General features: G+C 40.6%; 1 protein-coding gene and 1 non-coding gene across 4 annotated transcripts in view; one reads left to right on the plus strand and one right to left on the minus strand.

The window, feature by feature from the left end:
- The window catches only part of Cryzl1 (crystallin zeta like 1), a 54,220-nt gene that overhangs the window by 26,755 nt on the left and 6,778 nt on the right, over nt 1-20,687 (minus strand). For 2 of the 3 annotated variants that reach the window (XM_004654452.2, XM_045151127.1), the window contains 3 exons: nt 13,118-13,189; nt 11,077-11,154; nt 4,772-4,844 (listed from right to left, as the gene is read on the minus strand). In XM_004654452.2, the coding sequence (XP_004654509.2) occupies nt 4,772-4,844; nt 11,077-11,154; nt 13,118-13,183 (217 nt within the window). In that variant the 5' untranslated portion in view covers nt 13,184-13,189. Of the gene's footprint in view, nt 1-4,771; nt 4,845-11,076; nt 11,155-13,117; nt 13,190-13,584; nt 13,603-20,687 lie in introns of those variants that run through there. The other variant, XM_045151128.1, reaches the window with a different exon arrangement.
- Nucleotides 19,011-19,114, plus strand: LOC123461149. Its single transcript, XR_006637467.1, has one exon. It is a non-coding gene; the product is annotated as a U6 spliceosomal RNA (small nuclear RNA).

Raw genomic sequence — 20,687 nt, forward strand, 5'->3', positions numbered from 1 at the left:
CTCAGGGTGGCCTCGAACTCACAGCGATCCTCCTACTTCTGCCTCCCAAGTGCTGGGATCAAAGGTGTGTGCCATCATGCCCTGCTTATGCAGTGGTTTCCTTAGCACTAATCATTAAGTCCTGCCAATCTAGTCTCCTCAACACTTCTTTACTATGCTCCTCTTCTTTGCCTGTCACCATGGCCAGGTTGGCCTTTGCTATGACTCTCTCTACTAGTCTTTATATGCAGGGACTAGTTTGCCTCAAATCTATCCTTCACATAGCAACTCCAGTCATTTCCTGAAATTAAAACTAATTTATAATGCTCATCAAGGGTCTGGTTTTGGTCTACCCTCCTATCACAATTATGAGGAGAATGAGTCACATTCATACCATCATTTTGTTCAGTTAAAAATTTCTTTTCTGGGCTGGAGAGATGGCTTAGCGGTTAAGCACTTGCCTGTGAAGCCTAAGGACCCCAGTTCGAGGCTCGGTTCCCCAGGTCCCACGTTAGCCAGATGCACAAGGGGGCGCACGCGTCTGGAGTTCGTTTGCAGAGGCTGGAAGCCCTGGCGCGCCCATTCTCTCTCTCTCCCTCTATCTGTCTTTCTCTCTGTGTCTGTCGCTCTCAAATAAATAAATAAATAAAAATATTTTTAAAAAATTTCTTTTCTGGGCCGGGCGTGGTGGCTCACGCCTTTAATCCCAGCACTTGGGAGGCAGAGGTAGGAGGATTGCCATGAGTTCAAGGCCACCCTGAGATGACAGAGTTAATTCCAGGTCAGCCTGGACCAGAGTGAGAACCTACCTCAAAAAACAAAACAAAACAAAAAAATTTCTTTTCGGGGGCTGGAGAGATGGCTTGGTGGGTAAGGCATTGGCCTGAAAGCCAAAGGACCTCTGTTTGATTCCCCAGGACCCATGTGAGCCAGATGTGTCTGGAGTTCATTTGCAGTGGCTGGAGGCCCTGACATGCCCATTCTCTGTTTCTCTCTCTCTCAAATAAATAAGTAAAAATTAAATATTAAAAAAATTTCTCATAAAGGGAAGAGAAAGGAAGGGAGGAGGGTACTTAATAGGTTGATATTGTATATATGTAAGTACAATGATTGTGATTGGGAGGTAATATTATGGAGAATGGAATTTCAAAGGGGAAAGTGTGGGGGTGGGGAGGGAGGGAATTACCATGGGATTTTTTTTTTAATCATGGAAAATGCTAATAAAAATTTAAAAAATTAAAAAAAAAATCTTTTCTGTTTTGGTTTTCAGTACTGGATATAGAACCCATGGGTCTTGTGCATGCCACATACTTTATGACCACTGAGCCTAGACCGTTGGCTGAAAATTTTTAAAAAATTTTTTTGTTATTTATTTATTTGAGAGCAACAGACAGAGAGAAAGAGGCAGACAGATAGAGAATGGGCATGCCAGGACCTCTAGCCACTGCAAAGCACCTCCAGACGCGTGCGCCCCTTGTGCATCTGGCTATTGTGGGTCCTGGAGAATTGAGCCTCGAACCGGGGTCCTTAGGCCTGACAGGCAAGCGCTTAATCACTAAGCCATCTCTCCAGCCCTTGGTTGAGAATTTTAAAAATAATACACACAGACACACAAAATAAATATGTATATTTATATATATTTTTTGAGAGAGTGAGTGAGCATGCAAGAGAAAGAGACAGCTAGAGAGAAAGAGAGAAAGGGCATGCCAGGGCCTCCAGCTGTTGCAAACAAACTCCAGAAGCATGTGCCACCTTCTGCATCTGGCTTACGTGGGTCCTGGGGAATTGAACTTGGCTCCTTTGGCTTGGCAGGCAAATGCCTTAACAATTAAGCTATTTTTCCAGCCCTAAATAATATTTTTATTTGTGAGTCAGAGGTATATATACATATATACATGGGGGAAGGAGGGGAGAGAAAGGGACAGTATGGGCATGCCAGGGCCTCCTGCTACTGCAAATGAACACCAGTTGCATGCACCATCTTGTGCATCTGGCTTTACGTGGGTACTGGAGAATTGAACCACTATGGCTGCCTGCCCTAATCTTTCAGATAAGTTTATCTAAGAAGTCTTTACTTTCTCTTGTGACTGCATTGGGAGGTTCCCCCTTGGACTTTTTGTTGTTTTGTTTTTTGAGGTAGGGTCTTGGTCTAGCCCAGGTTGACCTGGAATTCACTATGCAGTCTCAGGCTGACCTCGAATTCACGGCAATCCTCCTACCTCTGCCTCCTGAGTGCTGGGATTAAAGGCATGTGCTACCATGCCTGGTTTCAAGAAGTGTTTTTTTTTTTATTTTTAATTTTACTTATTTGAGAAAGAGGCAGGCGGAGGGGGGTTATGAGTGTGCCAGGGCCTCCAGCCACTGCAAATGAACTCCAGATGCATGTGCCACCTTGTGCATCTGGCTTACGTGGGACCTGTATAATTAAGCTTCAGTCCTTCGGCTTCATAGGCTAGTGCCTTAACTGCTAAGAACTTTCTCTGTGTGTTATCTGTTCTCCTTACAGGGACCTTTTGGAAGTAGGTACTATATTGTTTACATCCTAAGCACTTAGCAAGTGCTTACTAAATGTAGAATGAATTAATGATCATCTAGATATACTTTCTTTTTTCTGCAGCCTGAACAGAATAAACGAGAATAAAATTATCACATAGCTAAGTCAGAAGATTACATTAATGAAGAGTACTATTCATGTTAATAAAATCACAGGTAAAACTCAAATATAGAGTTACCCCACATTATACTGCACACTTACTGAGATATACAAGAGCAAATACTCACTGATGGATCATGAACTACCTACTAGTGAGTATTAAGAGTAGGTCTAGGGCTGGAGAGATGGCTTAGCAGTTAAGGCATGTGCCTGCAAAGCCAAAGGACCTTGGTTCGATTCCCCAGGACCCACATGAGCCAGATACATAAGGGGTCACAAGTGTCTGGAGTTCATTTGTAGTGGCTGGAGGCCCTGCAACACCCATTCTCTCTCCCCCTTTTTCTCTCTCAAATAAATAAATAAAGTAAAAAAAAAAAAAAAGATTAAGTCTAGTGCTGGAGAGATAGCTTATTACTTAAGATGCTTGCCTACAAAGCCTAAGGACCCAGGTTGGATTCCCCAGTACTCACATAGGCCAGAATCAAGGTGGTGCCACACATCTGTAGTTTGTTTGCAGTGGCTAGAGGCCCTGGTGTGCCCATTCCATTCTCTCTCTCTCTCAAATAAATAAATATAGTACTGAAAGCAATAAGAGTAGGTCTAGCCAGGTGTGGTAGCAAATGCCTTTAATCCCAGCATTTGGGAGGCAGAGGTAGGAGGATCAATGAGAGTTCAAGGCCACCCTGTCACTACATAGTGAATTTCAGGTCAGTCTGGGTTAGAGTAAGACCCTACTTAAAAAAAAAAAAAAAAAAAAAAGGGTATGTGTATTTAGAAACAAATTATCTCAGACACTTGAAGTCACTGCTCTACATGTTAAAACCATTATTTCCTGAACAGAAACACACTGTAAGGACTGAGGGGATGGCTCGGCTTGCTTGCAAAGCCTACTGATGTGGATTCAATTCTCTGGGACTCATGCACCAAGTGTGTACTGGTGACAAGCACACACAGGCACATGTGTATGTATAAATAAATAAAAATTTTAAAACGGTTAAAAATTTTTAGAAGCCAGGCGTGGTGGTGCATGCCTTTAGGAGGATCACTGTAAGTTTGAGGCCACCCTGAGACTACAGAGTGAATTCCAGGTCAGCCTGAGCTAGAATGAGGCCCTACCTTGAAACAAAAAAAATTAGGATGTTCATAAACTCTCATTAGTTATTTTGTACCAGAAACCAATTCTTTCTTCACTTTAAAATGCTCAATTTAAGGCAAAGTTTAAAAATTGCATGTAATGTAGCTAGTAATGATGTAAACTTTGGTCCAAAGCTAGCTTACATAGTACCTCATGCTTACTTGTTAGCATCATGCCAAGAACAGTGAGGGGTGGGTACACAGCTCTGAGATACACTGCTTGTCTAGCATGATCAAGGCCCTGGGTGTTAGCCCCAGTGCTGCAAAACTAAACAGAAAGGACAAAATTGGTCATTCTAATATAGTTATTCATGAATTAAGTAATAATACTAAGCACTTATAGAACTATAAGCTCATTAATTATATATCAAATCCTAGTTTTAATTTTTTCTTTTCAAAAAACTTTGCGGTTTATTTATTTGCACTTATATGTGTGTGGTTGTGTGCACCTGTATGGGCATGCCCAAACCCCTCGCCACTGCAAACCAATGTCGGGTGCTTGTGCCACTTTTTGTGTCTAGCTTACATGGGTAGTTTGGTATTGAACCCAGGCCAACAGGCTCTGCAAGCAAGTACCTTTTGACCATCTTCCCAGACCACCTAGCTTTAACTTTTAGGGATTTCTTTTTTAAATTTTTAGTTATTTATTTGAAAATGAGAGAGAGAGAGAGGGAGGGAGGGAGGGAGGGAGAAGGAGAGGGAGAGAGAGAGGGAGAGAATGGGTGCACCAGGGCCTCCAGCCATTGCAAATGAACTCCACAAAAACGTGCCACCTTGTGCATCTGGCCTACATGGGTAATGGGGAATCAAGCCTTGAAACAGGGTCCTCAGACTTCACAGGCAGGCACTTAATTGCTAAGTCATTTCTCCAGCCCCTTTTAGGGACTTTTATATAGTCAAAATTTATATTAGAAGGGATGTCATTTTATGTACTGGTGAATCTGTTAGCTATTATTAAATTACTCTTACTGTATAAAATACAGATATTTCTATTTGCAAACTTACCATCTAACACAATTCCAGCAATTTCTCTCCCAACAGGAAAAAAATTCTTTTCCATCTTCATTTCTGCCAGAAGCTAAATCATGACAAAGGCTGTTACTACATTGTTTTAAGAATAAATTCTGACCTGGCATGGTGGCACATACTTACCATCTAAGCACTTGCCAGCACTTAGGAGGTAGAAGCAGGAGGATCTAGAGTTTCAGGTTAGCTTGAGCTACAACAGGGAATTCAAGGCCAGCCTAGGCAATACGAAGTGACCCCTTTTCAAAATAAACAAACAAATAAATTCTGGACTCTTGAGAGAAAAAAAATCTAGTCACAATAAGAGCAAATACAATTCAAGTTTTAGAAAATGAAGAGCTAGGTGTAGTAGCGTACACCTTTAATCCCAAAGGCAGAGGTAGGAGGATCGCCGTGAGCTTGAGGCCACCCTGAGAATGCAGAGTGAATTCCAGGTCAGCCTGAGCTAGAGTGAGACCCTACCTCAAAAAACAAAAACAAAACAAAACAAAACAAAACAAAACAAAACAAAACAAAACAAAACAAAACAACAACAACAACAACAAAAAAGATGTAAGATGAAGCAAGTCTGGGGAGCAAAATGGCAGAAGCTGTGGGGGCTTCTGTAAGCTGTACGCGGGCTTCTGTGATCCTAGCATGCTGACAATGAGATGAGAAGCAGAGACAGGGAATCTCCCAGCCAGGATCTGAGGTGGAGAGTAATAACCCAAAAGTTGTCCTCTAACCACATGTGCAGTATGGCATGTGCACACTCACCCTCTTCTATGTACATAAAACATGCACACACAAAGAATTAAGATAAAGCAAACAACTGTGCAAAACAGGTTTTTCATAGAATAGGAAACCAAGAGTTTGTTAATGAATCTGATGGTAGATAGGGTTTAGGCTTGAGTATTATTATTCAAATTACCATAATATCCTCGTTTAGAATTTTTACTCTGCCAAGATGGACTGAAATTGTGATTGAAAATTCTTTTTCTTTTTCCTTTGGTTTTTGAGGTAGGGTCCCACTCTAGCCCAGGCTTACCTAGAAGTCACTATGTAGTCTCAGGCTGACCTCGAACTCATGACAATTCTACTACCTGTGCCTCCCAAATGCTGGGATTAAAGGTGTGCACCACCACACCCAGCTGAAATATTATTTTATATATCTTGATTTGTGGATAGGGAGAAAGAGAGGGAGACATGAAGGGTATACCAGGTCCTCTTGGGGTATCAAATGAACTCGAGATGCACATATTACTTTGTGTATCTGGTTTTATGTGGGTACTGAGGAACTGAATCTGGGCTGGCAAACTTTGCAAGCAAGCACCTTTAATTGCTAAGACATCTCCTCAGCCCGACTTAAACAGTTTTTTTTAGTTGACCACACACAGTTTATCAATTACCTATTCGGGGAGAGTGAGGGTATTCTGGAGAGGACATTGTTGAATAAGGAAATGTGGCCAATTTCCACAGCCTTTAAAAAAAAACTCCTGAGGGACGGCTTAGTGGTTAAGACATTTGACTGCAAAGCCAAAGGACCCAGGTTCCATTCCTCAGGACCCATGTTAGCCAGATGCACAAGGGGAAGCATGCTTCTAGAGTTTGTTTACAGTGGCTGGAGGCCCTGGGGTGCCCATTCTCTCTCTCTCTCTTTCTCTGTCAAATAAATAAATCAATAATAAAATATATTTTTTAAATCTCTTGAATTTTTCTTGTAAGTTTTGCTTTAGAAAGCAGGTGAAAAGAAGTGATAAACTATTCATAAGAAAACTGTCATAGTCACTCATGGTGACTAGAGTCTTTTTTTTAGTTTGTTTTGTTTTTCTTTTATTTTTAATATATTATTTATTAGAGAGAGAGAGGCAAACAGAGGGCCTCTAGCCACTGCAAACAAACTCCACATGCATGCACCACTTTGTGCATCTGGCTTACATGGGAACTGGGGAATTGAACTTTAATTCTTAGGCTTTGCAGGCAAGCACCTTATCTACTAGGCCACCTCACCCCCCCCCCCTTTTTTTTTTTGCAAGGAGACAGAAAGGAAAACAGAGAGAATAAATTATGAATGAATACATGTGCCAGGGCCTCCTGCCACTGCAAATGAACTCTAGACACATGTGGCTCTTTGTGCAACTGGTTTTATGTGAGTATTGAGGAACTAAACCTGGGCCAATTCAGGCTAGCAGGTTTTGCAAGCAAGCACCTTCAACTGTTGAGCCATTTCCCCAGCCCCCTGCCTTTTCTAAAATTGTTATTTATTTGAGGTAGGGTCTTACTCTAGGATAGGATTATGTACAACTTATGCTGTAGCCCCAGAATGGCCTTGAACTCAGTGATCCTCCTACCTCTGCCTCCCGAATGCTGGGATTAAAGGTGCATTCCATCGTGCCTGGCTAAATTGTTACTTTATTATATTATATTTATTTATTTGGGGGAAAGAGGTAGACAGACACACACACACACACACACACACACACACACAGAATGGGTATGCTAGGGCCTCCAGTCATTTACAAAGGAACTCCAGATGCATGCGCCCCCTTGTGCATCTGGCTTACGTGGGTCGTAGAGAATTGAACCAGGATCCTTTGGCTTTGCAAGCAAATGCCTTAACTGTTAAGCCATCTCTCCAGTCCCTAAATTGTTATTATAAAAAATAGATATATATTTTTTAGTCAGTCTCATTTTTAGATGTTTATTTATCTATTTGAGACAGAGAGAGAGAAGAGAGAAAGAGAACAGGCACACCAAGGCCTCTCTAGTCACTGTAAATGAACTCAAGATGCATGTGCCACCATGTGCATCTGGCTTGTGTGGGATCTGGAGAATTGAACCAGAGTCCTTAGACTTCATAGGCAAGCACCTTCACTGCTAAGCCATTTCTCCAGCCCAAAATTGTTATTTTGAAGATTAGTATTTTGTTAGATTCTTGCCAATTAGTCCTTGTCTTTTGAAATATCAAAATTTCTTCCATTTAAAATACTAGATATGCTGAACATATATGTAAATATCATGACATGTATTTTAGGAACAGTAAATAAAACAAAATTGAAGTAATTCTCTTGTTTAATTCTAGTATTTTTTTTTTTTTTTTTTTTTTTGAGGTAGGGTCTCACTCTGGCCCAGGCTGACCTGGAATTCAGTATGTAGTCACAGGGTGGCCTTGGATTCATGGCGATCCTCCTATGTCTGCCTCCTGAATGCTAGGATTAAAGGCATGCGCCACCACGCCCGGCTTAATTCTAGTATTTTCTATTACAAAACAAAAAACTTCTCCTATACACATACTTGCTTTCCAGAAGTCTCTTTTCCAATACACAACTTCATACTTCTAAAATGTTCATGAGTCCTTACAGAAATAGTACACACTTTACACTATTTCTTTTTCTTTTCTTTTTATTTTTTTGAGGTAAGCAAAAGACTGTTTTCTTTTTTTCTTTTTAAATGCAAGACTGTGTGAGAGAGAATTGGCGTGCCAGGGTCTCCAGCCACTGTAATTGGACTCCAGATGCGTGCACCACCTTGTGTGCACGTGCGACCTTGTGCGCTTGTGCATCTGGCTTATGTGGGACCAGGAGAGTAGAACACAGGTCCCTAGCCTTTGCAGGCAAGTGCCTTAACCGCTAACCCATCTCTCCAGCCCTACTATTTCTTTTATGCACATTTTTAGTTATAACCATGGTGTTAGCAAATGCACTGTTTCTTCACTTTACACAAGATTTTCTTTCATTACTGCACAGTGTTCAACACTGTGATGCTTAGCAATTATGTAGTGTTTCATTCAACTGATAATTTTCCATTTCTTTCCATTAGATATAGTTATTTTCTAGATTTGGAATTCAATGTTTAAACAATTTGTTCTATTCATTCATTGGAGAGAAGAGTGAAAGCACATGAGGGCCTCCCGCCACTGTACACAAACTCCAGACACACGTGCCACTTTGCGCCTCTGGATTTACATGGGGACAGGGGAACTGAACTCAGGTTGCAGACTTTTCAAGCAAGCATCTTTAACCACTAAGTCATCTCTCCAGTCCCTTCAATGTTTTTTTTTCTTTCTTCTTCGGAGTTTTAAAACAAACAACTTCTGAACACAAACACCTAGAGGTAGGACTGGAACTAGCATTCTTGGTGAAAAGATATCAAGGGAATATCACTAATTGACTTCTCAAGTCACATTTGGTTTACAGAGTTACCAAATATAACCTAAAACCTTGATCTATAAGTTCCTTTTGACTTTATGAAGGAAAAAGTTTAAGAGTCCTAGAGGTAATGGTGACATTGTATCTAATAAACTAATGATCTGGTGGTGGTATTAATCTTTAACAACTAGATGGCCCTGACCATATTTGGGTGGGCCAGCTGTTGACCTTTGGGCCAAAAGGCAGCATCTACTGACCAGCTACACCTTCCAATGTTTGCATTCCAAGTCCCCTAACCTTCATGCTTTACAGGCATGATGTGTGTGCACTAACACATTCACACGCATATGTGCACACGAACATGGCCAACGTCTCTGGACCTTCTGTATCCACGTGTCACCCAGTCCATGGAGTCATTCTCTAGTGATTGCTTTTCTTGTTTCCATGGTGCCTCTCCTGTGTGCATCCTGTCGCACTGCTTTCCCTTCTCCCATGTTCTCAAGCCCTTCTTTTACCCATCACAAGCAAGTAAGTCCAAGTTTTACAAAAATTATTAGAAATCAGTATTTGGGGCTGGGCATGTAGCTCAGTGGCACACTGCTTGCTCACCACGCTCAAGACCCTGGGCTCAACCCCTGGCACCACACACAATTCCTTCTATAAGCTGCCTTTGGTTGGGTATATTGTCTTAGCAGTGAGAAAATGATACAGAAACTAAGAGTAGATCCCTAGCCAAACATGACTAGTGCTAAGTAGAGACACCAGAAGTAGGTGTACCCAGAGAAAAGGCATGAAGGGCAGAGCAAGGAGGCCGAGGGACCCACAGAAGACCAGCCTGCCTGTACACCGAGCTTAGGCTTTCACCCCACAGACTTGGGGTAAAGTAAGCTTCAGCTGTTCAAGCAAAAACAGGCAGAAGACAGACACAAAGGAAAAACTGAGTGTGGTGGTTCACACCTGTAACCCCAGCACTTGGAAGGCTAAAGCAGGGGAACATTTGCTGAAGGCCAGTCAGTGCTTTACAGTGAGATTCTGTCTCAAAACAAAACAACAACAACAAAAACCCTGAAAACACTTGTCATGCTAAAATATTTATCAATGACATAAATTGATTAGGTTTTTAGTTTCTATTTTTATTGTAAAGGCAATTTTCCCTTGATCTATATGCTTTAATAATTGTAAACTCTCAGCCCTTTCCAAAAAAAATATGTGTATGTGTGCATGCGTGTACACACCAGAGTACGTGTGGAAGACAGAGGGCAGCTCTGAGGTGTTTATGCTCTTCTTCTACTTTCTTTTTTTTCAAAAATATTTTATTTATTTGTGGGGGTGGAGGGAGGGAGAGAGAGGGAGAATGGGTGCACCAGGGTCTCTAACAGCTGCAAAAGAACCACAGATGCATGCACCACCATGTTTATCTGGCTTACATGGGTCTGGGGAGTTGAACCTGGGTCCTTTGGCTTTGCAGGCTGGCACTTTAAACACTAAGCCATCTCTCCAACCCCTTCCACTTTCTTTTAGACTGAGTCTCTTGCTGCTGCGAATGCATACCAGCTGGCCTGCAAGCTCTGGATTCTTGTGGCTCTGCCTCCCATTGTTATAAGTCACTGGAATCTTAGAAGAGTGAATCATTTTACACTCAGCTTTAAGTGGGTACTGGGGAGGATCAAACTTGCGCTGGCAAGCTTTGTAAGCAAGTGCCTTTTACCAAGGAGTCCTCCTCCTAGCCAACTCTCAGCCTTTTGCAAAGTAAAGGAGTTTAAAACATTTTCACATAATGATGTAAAATACATTGATCTTGGACTGGGGAGATGGCTTAACAGTTAAGATGTTTACCCGTAAAGCCTAAGACTCAGAATCCATGTAAGCCAGATGCACATGGTGACGTGTGCTTCTGGAGTTGTTTTGCAGTGGCTAGAGGCCCTGCCGCACCCATTCTCTCTGATAAATAAAAAATAAATATTTAAAAAAATACATGATCTCCTGTCAGACAATTTACCTTATTGTAAGAATATACAAAAGACATTATTTTTCCTAGTTGTTAAATTTCTCTAAGGAAAATAATTTCTTGGCACTCAGAATTCAGTTATCTTTATACTCATTCACTAAATATACTATGAAACTTTTGGTTTTTGGCCATAATAAAAGCATCAATACCTTTGTATTTATCTGGCTCAGAGCACAAGCTTTAACTTGAACTTTCACGAAGTTATCCTCTGTAACAGGAAGATTTTCCTAGAAGCAAATAACAGAATAATGTGTTACACATTCCTATGAGAACATTCCATTTTGTTAGGAAATTTTTAATACTTAAATGAATAAAATTAAAAGGATCCCAACCAAATCCTATGGCCAACAGCTTTTAAAGGCACAAATAATTAGCCAATAGTATATAATCACAAAAGAATAAAGGAAAGTTTGTTTGATAATATATTAAAAAAACTTTAAGGTTCTTAGTTTTGTAAAATGTTCAAATATCAAAAAATATATATATAGACATAAACAATAAAGCAGAACAAGAAACACTGTCTTTTAAGCTAAATGATCTCAAATCATCAGGTCTTTACAGTAATATATAAATATAGACTTAACTAATTTTTAAATTTTGTTTTTGTTTTTCAAGGTAGGGTCTTGCTCTAGCCCAGGCTGACCTGAATTCACTATGTAGTCTCAGGGAGGCCTCAAACTCACAGCAATCCTCCTATTTTGCCTCCCAAGTGCTGGGATTAAAGGCATGCGCCACCATGCCCGACTGATTCTTGGAATTTTTAAATGCAACAAATGCAATTCTTTCGTGCTATTTGTTCATCTTTTTTCTAACATCTGTCTTTCACCTTTCAGCATGTCCCTTAGGGTGTTTCTGTCAAAATGTAAAAAGATGAAATTTAATTACTTCTCATATTCATCTGTATAAAATATCAAAGGCAGGGCTAGAGAGATGACTCAACATTAAAGGTCCTTGCTTGCAAAGCCTGATGGCTCAAGTTTAATTCCTCAGTACTCACTTAAAGCCAAATGCATAAAGTGGCATGTGCATCTAAAGTTAATACGCAATGGAAGGAGGCCCTGGCACTCACATTCTCTCTGTCTCTGTCTCAAATAAATAAAATATAAATAAGTAAAATATCCGAATTTGTACTATCAAGATAATAAAAAATACCGATGAATTTATAAATTATGCTTATGGTTGTATAAACATGGAACAAGTTTTACTAAGAGACAATTAAACCTTAGACCTTGTTCATGACTGGGTGGCAGAAATCAAGCTGTTAGGCATTTGGATTCCTGACCTAAATCATTCTGAAGTTAGTGAAAGGCAAGAGAAAAACTGGATTATGTTCTTGATCCAGAAATTCTTACAGTCCTTTGAAAGACTGCATGCAGACTGCTCTTTCTCTTCATGCTGAGTTCACAATGAAGTGATGCTGCTCTCTACAAACCTTTCTCCTCAACAGCAGTATGCAAAACTTCTACTTATAGTTAAAGCAATAAAAAACTAGTGATCATGTAAAGTTTAATGCATGAGGTAAGCCTGGCAAGCTCCAAAATTTGGGTGGAAAACAGTGTTTTTCTATCTTTTCCATCTCACAATATGAAAAAATGTATTTCTATACTATGGCTACAATGTGAAAACTTTTCAGAGTCTTCTGTGGATCAGATCCAGCTCAGTGTGCATGCTCAGCAGGCATTGTGTCAGTGAGCTCCACCCCAGCTAAGCTGGGTTCACTCTGCAACATGGAGACTCTTAGTTGGTTCTAACCTTTCACACCACAACCCTGAGGAAATGAAAACTCTTGTAGTAGTACTTTAAAAGATATAGTTTATGGGGCTGGAGCAATGGCTCAGTGGTTAAGGCATTTGCCTATGAAGCCAAAGGATGTAGGTTCAATTCCCCAGGACCCAGGTAAGTGTTTTCTCTCTCTTTCTCTCAAATAAATAAAGTTAAATTAAGGATATAGTTATGGCCAGGCATGGTGGTGCACTGTATTTTATATATACATATGGTTATATAGTTATATTACAGTATCAACCACCATCTTCACATAAGGATTAAAGGACAGTTATCCAGGGGTTCATTTAAACTTTTACTCATTTTTATCCACTCAAAATAACTGATAACACATCATTTAAGAGAGGGTTTATTATCTATGGAAATCCATTATTATATTTTACTTAATGATTAACTATTCTTTCTTACCCTTTCTTGAAATACAAATGTTATTTCTTCATTGGAGGAAGTCTGTTGAAAATACAAGCCTTTCATAGTTACCTACAACAAACAAACAAGTATAAGTAATAGAATCTTCCAGACCAAATAAAAGCAAAATTGGGGAAGTAGTACTGATAAGAAGAAACTAACAATCATAAATGTGGTCCTCAGACAAGGAATGGCATGTCTTTCATAGAGCAATCAAATGAAAAGCTATCCTGCAGTGCTAGTACATGTCTGATGGAGAGTTCAAGGCCAACCTGGGCTATACAGACTGTCTCGCAGATGAAATAAATAAGTGAATGTGAATGAGGATATGGCCATCTCTGTACTTTTACTGTAAAGGAAAACATATGGTTAATTTCAGGGCATGTCAGGAGGCTGGATATCACAGAAGTGTTTCCTTTTTAATAAAAAATATGAGATGTACTTAAAAAACAGTCTTAGAAATTTACCGTTAAATTTGAAATGCTTTTCATGTCTTAAGGAGAGCTGAAAAGGAAAAAGTGGATAGTCAAGACAAAACAATGGCTGAAATTGTGACCTAATTTTTTCTTGTGGTAGTCTATAATCCTTTTTTGTTTTCTGGGTTTTAAATTTATTTATTTATTTTTTTAACCCTTCAACATATTGGTCTTGGCAAAGACTTTCTGAATACAACCCCAATTGCTCAGGCAATAAAACCACAGATTAACCACTAGGACCTAATGAAATTACAAAGATTTTGCACCGCAAAGGACACAGTGAAAAAAGCAAAGAGGCAACCTACAGAATGGGAAAAAATCTTCGCCAGCTATATATCTGATAGAGGATTAATACCTAGGATATACAAAGAACTCAAAAAGTTAAATAATAAGGAATCAAACAAGCCAATCAAAAAATGGGCTATAGAGAGTTCTCAAAGGAAGAAATACGAATGGCATATAAGCATCTTAAAAAATGTTCTACGTCACTAGTCATCAGGGAAATGCAGATTAAAACTACATTGAGATTCCATCTCACTCCTGTCAGATTGGCCACCATCATGAAAACAAATGATCATAAATGTTGGCGGGGATGTGGAAAAAGAGGAACCCTTCTGCACTGCTGGTGGGAATGCAATCTGGTCCAGCCATTGTGGAAAACAGTGTGGAGGTTCCTAAAGCAGCTAGAGATTGATCTACCATATGACCCAGCTATAGCACTCCTAGGCATATATCCAAAGGACTCATCTCATTTCCTTAGAAGTACATGCTCAACCATGTTTATTGCTGCTCAATTTATAATAGCTGGGAAATGGAACCAGCCTAGATGTCCCTCAACAGATGAGTGTGGATAATGAAGATGTGGTACATTTATACAATGGAGTTCTACTCAGCGGTAAAGAAAAATGAAGTTATGAAATTTGCAGAAAAATGGATGGACCTGGAAAGTATTATACTAAGTCAGGTAACCCAGGCCCAGAAAGCCAAGCGCCACATGTTCTCTCTCATATGTGGATCCTAGCTACAGATGACTGGGCTTCTGTGTGAGAATGAAAATACTTAGTAGCAGAGGCCAGTAAGTTGAAAAGGAGACATAAAGGGTGGAGAAAGGAAGGGAGGAGGATACTTAATAGGTTGATATTGTATATATGTAATTACAATGATTGTAATGGGGAGGTAATATGATGGAGAATGGAATTTCAAACGGGAAAGTGTGGGGGTGGGGAGGGAGGGAATTACCATGGGATATATTTTATAATCATGGAAAATGTTAATAAAAATTAAAAAAAAATAAATTTATTTTTAATTTTTATTTACTTATTTGAGAGCGACAGACAAGACACAGAGAGAAAGAGGCAGACAGAGCGAGAATGGGCATGCCAGGGCCTCCAGCCATTACAAACGAACTTCAGATGCATGCACCACCTCGAGCATCTGGCTTATGTGGGTCCTGGGGAACTGAGCCTTGAACTGGGGTCCTTAGGCTTCACAGGCAAGCACTTAACTGCTAAGCCATTTCTCAAGCCTGTTTTCTGTATTTTTTTTTAGGACAAGTCCTTGCTTGTGGCCCATACTGATCTCAAACGTGGTATCTTCCTGCCTCAATGTTCCAAACACTGGGATTACAGATCTGTGCTACCATGCCTATATTCTATAAATCTATTAACAGAACTTATTTATAGCTATATTCTGTGAAGTTCTTAAAATATTTCTAAGGATCCCCCAATTTTTTGGGGGGGAAGGGGTTTGAGGTAGGGTCTCGCTCTAGCCCAGGCTTACCCAGATAACTATGTAGTCTCTGGGAGGCTTCAAACTCACAGTGATCCTCCTACCTCTGCTTCTGTAGTGCTGGGATTAAAGGCATGTGCCACCACACCTGGCAGTTTTTTTTAAATGTATTTTATTTATTTATGGGGGTGGGCAGAGAGAGAGGCAGATGGAGAGGCAAGGTTGAAAATTGAGTATGCCAGGGCCTTCAGCTACTGCAAACAAACTCCTGAAGCAAGCTCCACCTTGTGCATTTGGTTTACATGGGTACCAGAGAATTGAACCTGGATTCTTATGCTTTGCAGACAAATGCCTTAACTGCTGAGCCATCTCTCCAGCCCTCTGTTTTCTTTAAAAAATATTTTTATTGACAAGTTCCATAATTATAGACAATAAAGCACAATTCCCTCTCCCCCTTCCCTTCAAAGCTCCACTCTCTATCATATCCCCTCCCCCTCTCAATCAGTCTCTATTTTGATGTCAACACCTTTTCCTCCTATTATATGTGTAGGTAGCGCTAGGCTTGTTTTCTTTCTTTTTTTGGTTTTCTGAGGTAGGGTCTCACTGTAGCCCAGGTTGATGTGGAATTCACTATGTAGTCTCAGGGTGGTCTTGAACTCTCGGTGATCCTCCTACCTCTGTCTCCCCAGTACTGGGATTAAAGGCGGGTGCCACTACACCCAGCATGTTTTCTGTCTTTCTTTCTTTTTGAGATAGATCAGAACTTACTATGCAGTCCAGGAGACCCCCAGTTTACAATGATATTCCTATCTCTGCCTCCCAAATGGTGGGATTAAAGGCGTGTGATACCACACCTCGCTGGCTCTGTAATTTTCGGAGTGACTATATTGCAAGACTATTTCTCAAAAGGTAAATTTTATAGAAGTATACAATACATACAGAAGAGCACAGAAATCCCAAGTGTATGCAGTTTATCTAATCCTAAAAGTGCTCTTACCCCAGCAGAAGACACCATACCTAGAACTCCTGATGCTCCCTCATGTTATTACTTTCCTCCCTCCTCCCACTGACACTGAATATCCTGAGTATGAACACAGGTTAGTTCTTCTAAACTTCACAGAAACAAGGTCATACACCTTTATGTCTATCTTCTCACCTTCTTTCAATACCATGTCTGACAGTCTCACTCCTGCTACTGCTTGTCACCATTGTGGCTTGCTTTCTTTTTAAAACTAGTGTTTGTTTGTTTGTTTATGAATGAGAGAGATAGAGAGAGAGGGAGGGAGGGAGGGAGGGAAAGAAACAGACAGGGGCAGAGTGACAGAAAGAGAGAATGGGCATGCCAGGAGCCAGGACCTCCCAGCCACTGCAAATGAACTACAGACACATGTGCACCTTGGGCATCTGGCTTACATGGGCCCTGGGGAATAGAACCTGTGTCCTTTGGCTTTGCAGGCAAGTGCCTTAACTGCTAAGCCATTTCTCCAGCCCCTCCATGTTTTCATATTTCTTGTGTTTGAATAAGTTATCAACTCCACGTATGAACTGCTTCTAGTTTGGGGCTCTTAAAAATTGTTGTTAATGCCGGGCGTGGTGGCGCACGCCTTTAATCCCAGCACTCGGGAGGTAGAGGTAGGAGGATCACCGTGAGTTCAAGGCCACCCTGAGTTCAAGGCCACCCTGAGATGACAGAGTGAATTCCAGGTCAGCCTGGACCAGAGTGAGACCCTACCTCGAAAAACCAAAAAAAAAAAAAAAAAATTGTTGTTAAGACATTTTTGTATATACTTTTGGGGAAGGTACTGACACCAAAGAAAGTGCACTTTCAAGAGAGTAAGATTCATATCTGGGAGCTTACAGCATCAGCTGGGCCAAAACTGAGGCTCTCAAACCAGGTGCTACTGGCCATTGCCCCAGGCTTGCTTTGTTTTTGAAGGCAGGGTCACACTCTAGCCCAGGCTGACCTGGAACTCATTCTTTCCCTCCAGGCTGGCTTCAAACTCACAGTGATCCTCCTACCTCGGTTAGTATTAAAGGTGTGAGCCATCATGCCTGGTTTACAAAGTCATTACTTTTAATGGTCATGGTTTTTAGTGATTTTCTCTTGGGCTGATAACATGAGATGTATCACTAAAAACTAGAATATTTATTAGAATTTACACTTATTAAGAGATTGTTGATAAAACTGGCTGTATAATTTTCAGGTCAGTGCAAAATAAAATCTGGGGAACCCTGTCTAGGAATTATTAGAATTTCTAACTTAGAATAGCAGAGTAGCAAGCCAAACACGGGTTGTCTTTTAGCATGGGGCCCTGCAGCAATCTCAGGCCCACAGAGGCAGCTCTGCATGCTGGGACCTTACTGCATCTAACTGAATCCACACAAACATTCCTCAAGTAGATGATTAGTGGTTTCTGCTTCCCAGAATGAGATAAGCAACTACAGAAATGAAAAGAATGAGTGCACATTTAAGACATACAAATTATGTAACATGTACCAACCAAGTGTATGGGGACAAAGTGAGCTAGCTCAAATGGTTAATTTAATCCTACCACTTTGGTTATAGGTGTCTATTGTCAATGTGTTTGCTGGGTGGCAAAGGGTGGGAAGAGCCTAAGGATAGACACAGCACATCCGTCCTACGTCTTTCCCCTTCCGCCTAGCTTGCAAGGCTCTTGGAATGCATATTCACTCTTCGCGTCTACTCTATTCCGCCCACAATTTGCCAACACCATCTCTCAGTTTGATGGCGTTAGTATGATTTAACACCATATGTCTACCCCATCTCCGGGTTTCCAGGCATGGTTCATTCTTTGAAAGTGTATTTATTAATTCTACAGACTCGGCTAAGTAAACCAAGTGCAAATCCTCTGCCTGCATTCATCCTTATGCCAGCCAGTCTGCTCTAGGCTTCTAGACAACTGTTACATCCAGAAACAAAAACTCGGTTTCCTTACTAACTGGTGAGTGTTACTGGCCAGTGCACAGACGAATCAATGCCCTGGCCACTCTTTCATTTGCCTGCTCAGGCTGGCCTGACTCTCATTCCTCCTGTCTTGGCCTCTCATGTGCCAGGATCACAGGTGTCTATAGCATGTCCGGCAAGACTCACTATTAATTCATTATTAAACCAACAAGTTTGTGCTACTGTTTAGTCTGGCCCTACTAGGCTGTCTTTCCCAAGAGTGGAATTTGGAGTCAGCATGCTGACTTCAAAGCCTTCCTGTGTGATTCTGAAAGCTGCTTAATTTGCTGCCCACTGAATATTAAAACATGGTATGTGGCCAGATTAGCAGTCACATGGGCCTTAGCAAAGACTCAGGAAGGTAACTGTGTACTCTTTAGGGTCTCCTAAAGTAAACTGTGTGTGTGTGTGTTTGCATGCATGTATGTACATGTACATGGCATGTCTGTGTGTATATATCTCCAATATTTTCAGTTAGATCATGCCAACAGTTCCTCCAAATACAAACCCTAATGATTAGTTGGTCCAATTAAGCATTGTGTGGGCTCAAATAATCCTTGAAGTTAAAGTAAAGAAAGAGTGATTTTATCCATTTATTTGATTTTTAAAGTAAAATTGGCCAGAAGAAAATTGGGAAATATTTGTTTTACAACCTCCCCAAAAGGATTCTGAGTTCCTAGCACTAAGAAAATGGTAGAATAAGTGATATTCAAAACCCACATATGTGCTTGCTTCGGCAGCACATATACTAAAATTGGAACGATACAAAGATTAGCATGGCCCCTGCGCAAGGATGACACACAAATTCGTAAGGCGTTCCCTAAAAGAAAAAAAAAACAAACAACACATGTTTCTTAGGTTGGGATACATTGTTACTTAATAAAATTTTTACTGAACTTAAAGATATTTACACATAAAAATATGACAAAGAAATTAAAATTCATATTTAATGTATTTCTAACAAAGTTATGTGACTTCAAAATTGTTCTGATATAAACTTTGCTAAATCAAAGTGTTACTTTTTTTTACTCTAGTGCCTGGGATTGAACTTAGGGCATCATACGAGTTAGACAAGTACTCTACCACTGAGCCACATCCCCAAAATAACAGATAAAGCTATTTTTGTCTGTTTTTCTTTTTTCCTTTCTTTAAAGAAATTTTATTTTCCTTATTTATTTGAGAGAGGAATGGGGGAGTATGGGCATACCAGGGCCTCCTACCACTATAAACAACTACAGATGCACACACCACTTTGTGTGTCTGCTTTATGAGGTACTAGGACTTGAACCCAACCCAGGCTGCCATACTTTGAAAGGAGGTGCCTTTAACCGCTGAACCTCTCCCTAGCCCCTTCTTTCCTTCCTTCCATTTGTTTGTTTGTTTGTTTTTCGAGGTAGGATTTCACTTTAGTCCAGACTGACCTGGAATTCACTATGTAGTCTCAGGGTGGCCTTGAACTCACAGTGATCTTCCTACCTCTGCTGGGATTAAAGGCATGCATCTGGCCCTTTCTTTCTTAAATTTAAATTTTATTGTATTTGATTTATTTCAGAGGGAGAATGGGCATGCCAGGACCTTCAGTCACTGCAAATGAACTCCAGACACATGTGCCACCCTGTGCACCTGGATTATGTGAGTCCTGGGGAATCAAACCTGGGTCCCCATTCTTTCTCTTTTTTTGGTGGGGGGAAGGTTTATTTTGGCTTACAGACTCAAGGGGAAGCTCCATGATGGCAGGGGAAAATGATGGCATGAGCAGAGGGTGGACATCAATCCCTGGCCAATATAAGGTGGACAAGAGCAACAGGAGAATGTGACACCGTTTTTTTTTTTTTTTTTGGAAACAGAGTTTCCTTGTGTAGTCCAGGTTAACCTCACACCCACTACTATGTAGCTAAGGCTGGCCTCAAATTTGATCTATTTGCTCAGCCTCCCCAGTGCTTGGATATCAAGGGTGAGCCACCACATCTGGCTCATAGCATATTTTCCAGAGACCCCAAACCTGGCTCAGAGGTTACACGCACTTGCTCGTAAAAATGTAGTCTGAGCCGGGTGTGGTGGCGCACGCCTTTAATCCCAGCACTTGGGAGGCAGAGGTAGGAGGATCGCTGTGAGTTCGAGGCCACCCTGAGACTCCATAGTGAATTCCAGGTCAGCCTGGGCTAGAGTGAAACCCTACCTTGAAAAACCAAAAAAAAAAAAAAAAAAAAAAAAAAAAAACAAAACAAAACAAAACAAAAAAAAATGTAGTCTGATATGCCCTGCAAGAAGTGCCGCAGATTTTATGTTTTCACTAGTCTATCAGAATGTAGAAATATTTGACATAAATTCACAGACTGAAGATTGTGTTGCTAATATTTTATATTTCTATAATGGCCATACTATTAAAAAAACAAACAAA

This window comes from Jaculus jaculus, chromosome 5 (assembly GCF_020740685.1).
Source record: "Jaculus jaculus isolate mJacJac1 chromosome 5, mJacJac1.mat.Y.cur, whole genome shotgun sequence".
Lineage (NCBI taxonomy): Eukaryota > Metazoa > Chordata > Mammalia > Rodentia > Dipodidae > Jaculus > Jaculus jaculus.